Here is a 12,166-nt window from a genome sequence, read left to right as displayed (position 1 = left end):
TCTTTTTTGGTTCCATATGAACTTTAAAGTAGTTTTTTCCAATTCTGTGAAGAAAGTCTTCGGTAGCTTGATGGGGATGGCATTGAATCTATAAATTACCTTGGGCAGTATGGCCATTTTCACGATATTGATTCTTCCTACCCATGAGCATGGAATGTTCTTCCATTTGTTTGTATCCTCTTTTATTTCATTGAGCAGTGGTTTGTAGTTCTCCTTGAAGAGGTCCTTCACATCCCTTGTAAGTTGGATTCCTAGGTATTTTATTCTCTTTGAAGCAATTGTGAATGGGAGTTCACTCATGATTTGGCTGTTTGTCTGTTATTAGTGTACAAGAAATCTACAATGAACTCAAACAAATTTACAAGAAAAAAACAAACAACCCCATCAAAAAGTGGGCAAAGGACATGAACAGACACTTCTCAAAAGAAGACATTTATGCAGCCAAAAAACACATGAAAAAATGCTCATCATCACTGGCCATCAGAGAAATGCAAATCAAAACCACAATGAGATACCATCTCACACCAGTTAGAATGGCCATCATTAAAAAGTCAGGAAACAACAGGTGCTGGAGAGGATGTGGAGAAATAGGAACACTTTTACACTGTTGGTGGGACTGTAAACTAGTTCAACCATTGTGGAAGTCAGTGTGGTGATTCCTCAGGGATCTAGAACTAGAAATACCATTTGACCCAGCCATCCCATTACTGGGTATATACCCAAAGGACTATAAATCATGCTGCTATGAAGACACATGCACACGTATGTTTATTGCGGCACTATTCACAATAGCAAAGAGTTGGAACCAACCCAAATGTCCAACAACGATAGACTGGATTAAGAAAATGTGGCACATGGCCGGGCGCGGTGGCTCAAGCCTGTAATCCCAGCACTTTGGGAGGCCGAGGCAGGCAGATCACGAGGTCAGGAGATCAAGACCATCCTGGCTAACACGGTGAAACCCCATCTCTACTAAAAATACAAAAAAAAAAAAAAAATTAGCCGGGCGTGTTGGCAGGCGCCTGTAGTCCCAGCTACTCGGGAGGCTGAGGCAGGAGAATGGCGTGAACCCAGGAGGCGGAGCTTGCAGTGAGCCGAGATCGCGCCACTGCACTCCAGCCTGGGGGACAGAGCAAGACTCTGTCTCAAAATAAAAAAAAAAAAAAAAGAAAATGTGGCACATATACACCATGGAATACTATGCAGCCATAAAAAATGATGAGTTCATGTCCTCGGTAGGGACATGGATGAAACTGGAAACCATCATTCTCAGTAAACTATCGCAAGGACAAAAAACCAAACACCACATGTTCTCACTCATAGGTGGGAACTGAACAATGAGAACACATGGACACAGGAAGGGGAACATCACACTCCAGGGACTGTTGTGGGGTGGGGGGATGGGGGAGGGATAGCATTAGGAGATATACCTAATGCTAAATGACGAGTTAATGGGTGCAGCACACCAACATGGCACATGGATACATATGTAACAAACCTGCACATTATGCACATGTACCCTAAAACTTAAAGTATAGTAATAATAAAAAAAAAGAAAAAAAAAAGAAAATGAGAAAACTCAAAAAAAAAAAAAAAAAGACTTGTCATTGCAGAATTTAAGGGTCTGTGTCCTTAAGTAAAAGCTTCTGGTCACCCCTCAAGTAATGCTTCAAAAAAGCTTAGGCACTTGTGCAGAAACAGCATGAGAAGAAACCAAAAGGCAGAAAACTTACACATATAAGGGCTGATTTATGCAAAGTTTCTACTTTTAAACAGAGAAACCAATACCTACCCTCAAAGCCTGTATTTACTAAAGAAATGTTAGAGTGACAAGGAGGTCAATAAAATAAATTATTCAAATCTGGTTCTTAAAAAGAGGTTCTAAGACTATTTTAAAACTTCTGAAAGACGCCCATCAAAATTAAAACAAAAACATAGCAACAAATACAATGAGTGAAACTTGATTAGATCCGGGTTTTTTAACAAAAGACACTCTTGTGACAATTGGGGAAATCTGAATACAGGTAAAAGTTAGGTGATATTACAGGATTAGTGTTAATTTTTATAGATGTTATGATGTTATTGGGATTATGCAAAAGTGTCTAGGAGTGAAATGCGGGTACCTAGAGAATGTAAATGTAATAATGTTAATAATAAATATGTCAATAAATTGCCATTGTAAATTCTATGTCCCAAAGAAGCACCCCTCACCATTACAAATTATGATATTAAATACAATTTTGCATGACTGGTAATTGTGCTGACCTATATTTCATATGTTTTAGCAGAATTTCATTGGACAATGTATACATGTTGGATATAAGAAATCAGTAGTACTCATCTTCAAAAAGTTGCTTAGTGGATCTCAGGCTGGGGATACAACAGAGCATATAAGGGAAAAGGTTTTGATTCAGAGAGAATCAAAGTTCAAGTTCACTCTGCCACTTATTTGCTGTGTGAACTTGGACACATTACTGAACCTACCTAAGCTTTGTTCTCCTATTAAATGTTCCCTATGTAATAAAATTAGTACGACAATTAAATAAAAACATCTCAAATCTGAAGCATAGCTCCTGGCACACAGCAGGTGCTTACCTCCTAGCGGCTATCATTATTTACACTCTGTTATAATACTGCGCCTAGTTTTCCTATAGGAACACGCACCACTATTTTAACTTGGATTATCTTTGCTAAATAAAAAAACACAGACTGTCTAAGTCTCAACTCCAGCAAAGCACATGAACAAGTCTCACATCATAATGTGAGATAATTTCAAATGGAGAAATGCTGGACAAATACATTGTCATCTAATGTCCAGATTCAACAACCTGTACTATTAAAAAAAAACAGATCAATGTAAGGAAAATTTAAAAAAATAATACATGACTTGACTTCTGCATACAAGGAACTTAAAATCTAGTTATGCAGACAGTTGGCAATAAAGGATCTGTAAAATGTCAACAACAGCAGAATAAGACAGACTCTGTTAATAATAAAATAGTTCCTACCTTTTTTATTTTTTATTTTTTTGCTCTGTTACCCAGGCTGGAGTGCAGTTGTGTCATCATGGCTCACTGCAGCCTCAAATCCCCAGACTCAAGCAATTGCCAGGCTCATCTCAGCCTCCTGAGTAGCTGGGACTACAGGCGTGCACCACCACACCTGGCTAACTTTTTGTAGAGATGGGGTGTATTAGTCCATTCTCGCACTGCTAATAATGACATACCTGAGACTGGGTAATTTATCAAGGAAAGAGGCTCAATGGACTCACAGTTCCACATGGCCAGGGAAACCTCACAGTCATGGCGGAAGGCAAAGGAGAAGCAAAGTCATGTCTTAATGGTGGCAGGCAAGAGAGAGCATGTGCAGGGGAACTCCCCTTTATAAAACCATCAGATCTTGTGAGACTTATTCACTATCACAAGAACAGTATAGAGGAAACTGCCCTCATGATTCAATTATCTCCACCTGGCCCTGCCCTTGACATACGGGGATTATTACAATTCAAGGTGAGATTTGGGTGGAGACACAGCCAAACCATATCATTCCACCCCGGCCCCTCCCAAATCTCATGTCCTCACATTTCAAAACACAATAATGCCCTTCCAACAGTCCCTCAAAATCTTAACTTATTCCAGCATTAATCCAAAAGTCTAAATCCAAAGTCTCATTGGAGATAAGGCAAGTACCTTCCACCTATGAGCCTGTAAAATCCAAAGCAAGTTAGTTACTTCCTAGATACAATGGGGGTACAGGTGCTGAGTAAATACATCCATTCCAAATGGGAGAAATTGTCCAAAACAAAAGGGCTACAGGCCCCATGCAAGTCCTAAATCCAATAGGGCAGTCATTAAACCTTAAAGTTCCAAAATGATCTCCTTTGACTCCATGCCTCACATCCAGGTGATGCAAGAGGTGCGCTCCCACAACCTTGGGCAGCTCTTCCCCTATGGCTTTGCAGGGTACAGCCATCCTCCTGGCGGCTTTCATGGGCTGGCATTAACTGTCTGTGGCTTTTCCAGGTACATGGTGCAAGCTCTCAGTGGATCTACCATTCTGGGGTCTGGTGGATGATGGCCCTCTTCTCACAGCTCCACTAGGTGGTGCCCCAGTGGGGACTCTATGTGGGGCCTCCAACTCCACATTTCCCTTCCACATTGCCCTAGCAGAGGTTCTCCATGAGGGCCCCACTCCTGCAGCAAACTTCTGCCTGGACATCCATGCATTTCCATACATCCTCTGAAATCTAGGCAGAGGTTCTCAAACCTCAATTCTCGACTTCTGTGCATTCACAGGCCCAACACCGCGTGTAAGCCACCAAGGCTTGAGGCTTGCACCCTCTGAAGCAACAGCCTGAGTGGTATGTTGGCCCCTTTTAGCCATGGCTGGAGCTAAAACAGCTGGGATGCAGGGCACCATGTTTGGAGGCTGTACAGAGCAGGGGGGCCCTGGGTCCAGCCCATGAAACAATTTTTCCCTCCAAGGCCTCCAGGCCTGTGATAGGAGGGGCTGCCATGAAGGTTTCTGATATGCCGTGGAGACATTTTCCCCATTGTCTTTGTGATTAACATTTGGCTCCTCATTACTTAATGCAAATTTCTGCAGCTGGCTTGAATTTTCCTCAGAAAATGGGTTTTTCTTTTCTATTGCATCATCGGGCTGCAAATTTTCTGAACTTTTATGCCCTGCTTCCCTTTTAAACTAAGTTCCAATTCCAAACCACATCTTTGTGAACACATAAAACTGAATGCTTTTAACAGCAACCAAGCCACCTCTTGAATGCTTTGCTGCTTAGAAATTTCTTCCACCAGATGCCTTAAATCATTTCTCTCAAGTTCAAAGTTCCACGTATCTTTAGGGCACAGGCAAAATGCTGCCAGTCTCTTTGCTAAAACACAGTAAGAGTCACCTTTATTCCAGTTCCCAACAATGTTCCTCATCTCCATCTGAGATTAGCAGCATTTGGTCAAAGCCATTCAACAAGTCTCTAGGAAGTTCCAAACTTTCCCACATCTTCCTGTCTTCTTCTGAGTCCTCCAAACTATTCCAATCCCTGCCTGTTACCCAGTTCCAAAGTTGCTTCCACATTTTCAGGTATCTTTGCAGCTGTGCCCCACTACCCAGTACCAATTTACTATATTAGTCCATTCTCATGCTGCTAATAAAGACATACCCAAGACTGGGTAATTTATAAAGGAAAGAGGTTCAATGAACTCATAGTTCCACATGGCCAGGGAGGCCCCACAATCATGGCAGAAGGCAAAGGAGAAACAAGGCACATCTTACATGGCAGTAGGCAAGAGAGAGCTTGTGCATTTATAAAACCATCAAATATTGTGAGACTTATTCACTATCTGAGAACAGTATGGGGGAAACTGCCCTCATGATTCAATTATCTCCACCTAGCCCTGCCCTTGACACATGGGGATTATTACAATTCAAGGTGAGATTTGGGTGGGAACACAGAGCCAAACCATATCATGGGGTTTCAGCATGTTGCTTAGGATGGTCTCGAACTCCTGGGCTCAAGAGATCTGCCCGCCTCAGCCTCTCAGTGCTAGGATTACAGGCATGAGCCACCACGCTCAGCCCAGTTAATACTTTTGAGTTCTTGCTACTTGCCCAGCACTATCCAGGCCCTATCCACATGTCATTCCACTAATGCAAGCCCACACCAAATCCTGCCAGCTCCACCTTCAAAACACATCCAGATATCTCTCACCCCCAGTAATTCCTTTCCTGCATTGCCCCTGCAGCCTAACCAAACTCCCTGCTCTTCCTTTTCTCTCCTCTACAGACTATTCATCCAGCAGCCAGAATAATTCTTTTAAACACCCAAGTCATCATAATTTCACTCCTGTTCAAAATCCTTCAAAACTTTCCAGTCACTGAAAGCAAAAAGGCCAAAATATTTAAAAGGCCCTAAAAACTTTATCTACAGGATCCAACCCTGACTACTTTTATAACTTCATTTTCTACCACTCTCTGCCACAATGGTATCCTTGAAGTTTCTTAAACGCTTGAAGCCTATCTCAGGGTCCTGAGTAGTAGACCTGGAATATCACCCCCCCAGATAGCCTTGTGGCCTATCTCTCACTTCCTTAAGTGTATGATCAACTGTCACCCTATTAAAGAGACCCTCCCTGACCTCACTATGTAATACTAACCAGCAGAGGGTAGCTGAATTAACTACCATATAACCACCCTATGGGGGACTGTACAGCTGTGAAAAAGAATGAGGATGATCTCTATGAAGTGACAGGGAATGATTTTCCAGATGTATGGTTAAGTGACAAAAATGAGATACAAAAAAATACACAGAGTGTTACCTTGTTTAAGAAGGGTAGTTAGAAAAAAAAAAAAAGAATCCAAATAACTTTCTTTTTTTTTTTTTTTTTTTTTTGAGACAGAGTCTCACTCTGTTGCCCAGGCTGGAGTGCAGTGTTGTAATCTCGGCTCACTGCAGCCTCTGCCTCCTGGTTCAGGCCATTCTCCTGCCTCAGCCTCCTAGGTAGCTGGAATTACAGGCGCGTGCCACCATGCCCAGCTAATTTTTTGTTTTAGTAGAGACAGGGTTTCACTGCATTAGCCAGGATGGTCTCAATCTCCTGACCTCGTGATCCGCCCGCCTTGGCCTCCCAAAGTGCTGGGATTACAGTCATGAGTCACTGCACCCGGCCAGAATGCAAGTAACTTTTGAATATAGTATTGCATATTCACTGGGATATACAGATATTCCTTATTATGGAGTTATATCTTGAAAAACTCATTGTAGAGTTGAAAAATCTTAAGTCGAACCATTGCTAAGTTGGAGACTCTCTGTAATGAAAAATAAAAGGAACTGTAAAGAAATCTTTAACTGTATTTAGTAAGTTTGTAGTTGGTAGTAGATTGGTATAGCAACTGTAAAATGATTTGGGGTTTAATGTAGATTAGGGAAATATACTGATGCTACTAAGAACAGAGTTCTCACTGTGGGAGTAAGGAGATGCAAATATGGAAGAGCAGAAGAGGCAGAAGAACTAAGCAGCAAGATTATTAGTGTTAGAAGTATCAGGGTGAACTCCTGACTTTGTAAAAACTCTATTTCTTAACTTTGAAAACTGACAAGGCTGAGAAGCAATGACTCTGGTACCTGTGGGCACAACTAGCACCCAGAACTTGATTTCTAAATACCATGTCTCACTAAAAGAAACCAGGGAACCTAATGATTCGAAGGCTGAGGCAGGAACACTACAAAATGAGTCCAGAACATCTTTCTGTGCCAGAAAGTAAGGAAGTGTTTAAAATCAAACAGGAACAGAGCAAAAGGACTCTGAAGCTTGAAGGGGTTCCCACTTGTCAAATGTGGGGTTGCTGAGCATCAAAATGGATGACAGGAATGCCATATTTAAAAAAGAATCCATGAGTCCACACAACCTTCTAAAAGAAAAGAAAAAAAAGGAGGATGTATGTTCAAAAGCTATTCATTACTGAACAATGTAAACTAATAAATATATATATAGAAAAACAGAATAGATAATCGCTGGGTGGCTCATGCCTATAATCCCGACACTTTGGGAAACTGACTTGGGAGGATTGCTTGAGCCCAGGAGTTCAAGACCAGCCTGGGCAACGTGGCAAAACCCCATCTCTATAAAAAATACAAAAAAATTAGCTGGACATGAAGGCATGTCCCTGTAGTCCCAGCTACTTGGAAACTGAGGTGGGAGGATTGCTTGAGTCTGGGAGATCAAGGCTGCAGTGAGCTGTAATTGTGTCACTATACTCTAGCCTAGGCAACAGAGTGAGACTGTGTCTCAAAAGAAAAAAGGAAATGAAACAAAGAAGGAAAGAAGGGAAGGGAAAGGAAGGGAAGGGAAGGGAAGGGAAGGGAAGGGAAGGGAAGGGAACGGAAGGGACAGGAAGGGAGGGGGAAGGGAGGAGAGGGGAGGGGAGACAGGAAGGATGGAAGGAAGGGAGGGAGGGAGAAGAAAGGGACGGTGCGGGGGGGGAAGAAAATTACCATTTGAAAATATTTTAGTGGCTGGATGTGGTGGCTCACGCCTGTAATCCCAACACTTTGGTAGGCCAAGGAAGGAGGATCACTTGAGCCCAGGAGTTTAAGACCAGTCTGGGCAACATAGGGAAACCCTGTTTCTACAAAAAAATTTAAAAAAATTAGCCACGCATGGTGGCATACACCTGTAGCCCTGGCTACTCCGAAGGCTGAGGTGGCAGAATTGCTCGAGCCTCAGAGGTCGAGGCTGGAGTTAGCTGTGATAGCACCCCTGTACTCCAGCCTGGGTGGCACAGTGAGACCCTGTCTCAAAAAATAAAATATTTTAGTGATAATGGATTCTGGGAAGAATCACCATAGGGATACTAAAACCACTGAATGAACAATGGCTGGAGAACAGGATATTCACTCAACCTCAAAACATCACATAACATATCATTTATTACTTACAAAGGTAAAATGGTGCCTCTACAATGGAGAAATCTGGTAAACTTCACTTTAACCAAATGTCAAAGTTAACATCTCCAATAATATGACAAACAGACCACCTCTTCCTGATGTGACACACTGAGAAGGACCCAACACAACTATGAAGTATTCCTGCTACAAAGAGTTACAACCAGAATCTGATCATGAGGAAACGAGCAGGCGATCCACATCCAAAGGGACATTCGGCATTCGGTAAAGCAACCAGCCCAGACACTTCAAAAATGATGCTGTCTTAAAGTACTAAAAAAAAAAAAAAAAAAAAGCAACAGTTTTAGGTTAAAGGGGGTTAAAAAGGCATGATTATCAAATGAAGTATGTGGTGCAGGACTGGCTTCTGGGTTCTCTACCAGGAAACAGTATTGTATCAATGCCACATTTCCAGATTATGATGATTCTGTGACTTGTTGGAGAATGCTCTTGTTCTTATGAGACATATGCTGAAGAATTACAGGTGAGGTGTCATGAGGTCTGAAACTCTCAAATGGTTTGGCAAAAATAATAGATGTGTGTGTACAAAGAAAACTAATGTGACAGTTGACTGGTGATTCAAGGAGAAAGTATGCAAATGTTCACTGTACTAATTTTGCAACTGTCCTAAAGATTTTAATTGTTCTAAAATTTCAAAAAAACCCTCTAAATTGAAATATTAACGACTTCCATCACCCCTTTCTTTGCTTTACTCATCTCTATACTAGTAAATGTTTACTTTATCACCATCCAGCATCCATGTTTTTACTCATTTACTTACTGTCTCTCTCCCTCACTATAAGGTGAGCTTCACAAAGGCAGGGAACTGTGCATACCTTGCTTTATCCCCCGTCCATTGTGCAGTGCTTAACATGTAATTGACACTCAGTAAATATTTATTAAATGACTGATGTTCCCAGTAATTCTATGAAGTGGGTTTATTATTCTCCTTTCCTTCATGTGAGTGGTGCTCTCTTCAAAAGTGAAGGTACTGAAGTAAACAGAAGTTAGGTAACTCACACAAGTTCATGACTCAGGTGAGGAGTAGTGGGGCCAGGATCCAAAGCTAGGCATCTGACCCCAGAGCTGATGCTGTTAATCCCTGCATTTGCAGCTTCCCTAGTGAGGCAGGCTTGGGTCCCCAAAAGGGGATATACCCATTCAGTCTTGTCTTTAGTTTAAGGCCTATGGAGAGCAGTTTATAAATACATGTTTGCTGAATCAAATGACTTCTGAATGAATGCATTAATTAGGTGAGAGAGACCACCAGGAAGGGACAGTTCAAATAATCTTCTGTTGGAGGTAGAGCTTAGGCAAACTGGGTTTGCAGTGGAAGGGAGAACACAGGTACAGGCAGCAGTGACCCAAGGTGCCAGGGAATGAGGGACCAGCTTGCCTGGAGGAGAGTTACCCCATCCATTTAATTAATCCCTGTGTGTATCTCTTCTTTTCCCCAGCCAGCCGCACATGAACTCTCCAGAGCTATTTGGGCCCTGTGATGGTAGTTCACCCTGGCCCTCTGGCCTCCCTGCCTCCAGTTCCTCCTGACTGCAGCCTTCCTCTTTGTTGCTAACAGATTCTTCTTCCCAGGCGCATGGTCCTGATCCTGTAAGGCCCAGGAGCAGCTCTCTCAGCTCAGAGAATCCAGACTCCCTAAGGGGACACTCAGCAATCTTTTCCCACATTATCACATGTCCACACATCACCAGTCCTTGAAGGCTGGGCTCAAATATCCTCCCTCCCATGAAGACTGCTTCACAAAAGACACTTGATTTCACAAAAGAGACTGCCTTCTTCTTCCCTCTGTACCCCCACAGCTCACTTTTTTTTTTTTTTTTTTTTTTGAGACAGGGTCATATTCTGTCACCCAGGCTGGAGTTCAGTGGCACAATCACAGCTCACTGCATCCTCTGCCTCCGGGACTCGGGTGATTCTTCCACCTCAGCCTTCCGAGTAGCTGGGACTATAGGTATGCGCCACCACGCTCAGCTAATTTTTGTATTTTTTGTAGAGCCGATCTTTCACCGTGTTGGCCCTGCTGGACTCCGATTCCTGGCCTCAAGTGATCCACCTGCCTCAGCCTCCCAAAGTGCTAGGATGACAGGTGTAAGCCACCACGCCCAGCCCAGGCCTCTCTTACAACACTGACTTCTTTATCTGATCGTGCAGGTACTTTTGAGTCTATCTCAACCCCTCCCCCTTGGCTGTCTTCCATAGATGCACGCGCGCACCTCCCGGGCAGGCAGTGGACGCTGAGCAAACGGACGGACGGGCTGGAAGGCTGGCAGTGGGGTGCAGGAGCCAGCCATGAGAAACCCTCAAGTACAGGTGAACTCGCTGGGAGGTTACTGCTGTACTCCCGGGGTTTGGCTATGGCCTGACTGGGGCCAGTGTGTGGAGGGTGAAGGAGGATGGTGAGGCAAAATGGGGAGAAAGGGACCTATTTCCTGGCGTTGTTGTGACGACTTGGCTGACAACACACGAAGAGGATGGAACCAGTTCTGATAATAGTTTTTAGGATTTGAGGGGAGGAAAAAGGAGCAGGAGTCGCACCACTTAGGAATCCCAACGTGAGGCCGCTGCCGACTGGGCTTCCTAGTTGCCTCCCCGCTCCTCGCTGTGGGGCGATTCTGAAAAGTCCTCTCTGCTGATACGGCGGACGCGGCGCGGGCGGGGACGGCACGGCTAGGGGAGGACAGCGGGCGTCGCCCTCGAGCAGGTGGCATCCGCGCCCGCACCCCGTCCCGGGCGCGTTCACGGCCGGGAAGAAGTTTTGCAGTCCGCTGAAGCGCTCAGCGACGTTACTGGGGAGGCTCAGGAAGGAACTTGGTCACTGGAGCTCGCGGGGGGGGGGGGGGGGCGGCAGGGGGGCGCAGGCCCCGCAGGAGAGGTGAGCGGGCCGGAGCCCGTCCTTCCCTAAGGCCACAGTTCCTTGCTGACTCCATGAGGGACACTGGCAATGAAATAACAACTTTCTCTTCCTGAAAAGGCTCCCACGGCTGAGTTGTTCCCGGCCCACAGCGACCCGTCCCCACCCATCTCTGATCGGCAGCCGCCTCGAGCCCGGCGCGTCCACCCAGCCTGGGCGCTGCCCAGTACCCGCCGGCCGGCGCGGGGACCCTGGGGCAGGCTTCACTCACCAAAGCAGTGCAGCAGGCAGACCACGCCGAAGACCCCCAGGGCCCGCCCCGCGTCGCTCCCAGCAACCATGGCTTGTCGGGCCGGCCTCTGCGCAAGTGCCCAGCCACAAGGAGCTCTAAGTTCAAGCACCGCCTACGCGGGAGGCCAGAAGTAGGACTCCGCCCCGGCCGCCCAGGCCCTTCCTCCCCCACCCTCCGCGGCGCCGCGTTTGTCTTCGCGCTTCCACTCCCCGGGCGCGCTCTTGGGCTCGGCTCTGCGCGCCTCCTTCCTGTGTCCCCGGGGCGCCGTCCAGTCCCCCAGCTCGGTCCCTCCCGTCATTCCGCCGCCATTTCATACGCTATTTTTAAGTAAGAAATTCTTTCCTTGAAAGTGGCTTGCGTTTTAAAAACTAGGTTTCTTTGCCTTCCTCCCTCACCTCCCGCGCTTCCCCTTAGCGTTTGGGGCGTGCTGAAGGCCCTTCCGTGGCTGGACGGGGCTGTCGCTCCCAGAGAGCCACCGGAGGAGGCAGGGGGACGGGCGGGAGCACCCGGGGCCCCTCATCCCTTCAGCGCTGTGCGATCCCGCATCAGA

General features: G+C 45.4%; 1 protein-coding gene across 2 annotated transcripts in view; it reads right to left on the bottom strand.

The window, feature by feature from the left end:
• CD58 (CD58 molecule) overlaps window positions 1-11,762 on the bottom strand; it is a 57,448-nt gene extending 45,686 nt beyond the window's left edge. The window contains exon 1 of one of the 2 annotated variants that reach the window (XM_003268037.4): window positions 11,596-11,762. In XM_003268037.4, coding sequence (XP_003268085.2) covers window positions 11,596-11,665 — 70 coding nt within the window. In that variant the 5' untranslated portion in view covers window positions 11,666-11,762. Of the gene's footprint in view, window positions 1-9,252; window positions 9,335-11,595 lie in introns of those variants that run through there. The other variant, XM_030824775.1, reaches the window with a different exon arrangement.
• Between the last annotated feature and the right edge of the window lie 404 nt (window positions 11,763-12,166).

Source organism: Nomascus leucogenys, chromosome 12 (genome assembly GCF_006542625.1).
Source record: "Nomascus leucogenys isolate Asia chromosome 12, Asia_NLE_v1, whole genome shotgun sequence".
Taxonomy (NCBI): domain Eukaryota; kingdom Metazoa; phylum Chordata; class Mammalia; order Primates; family Hylobatidae; genus Nomascus; species Nomascus leucogenys.
Note: the sequence above shows the minus strand (reverse complement) of the source record. Positions and strands in the feature narration are given on the sequence as shown.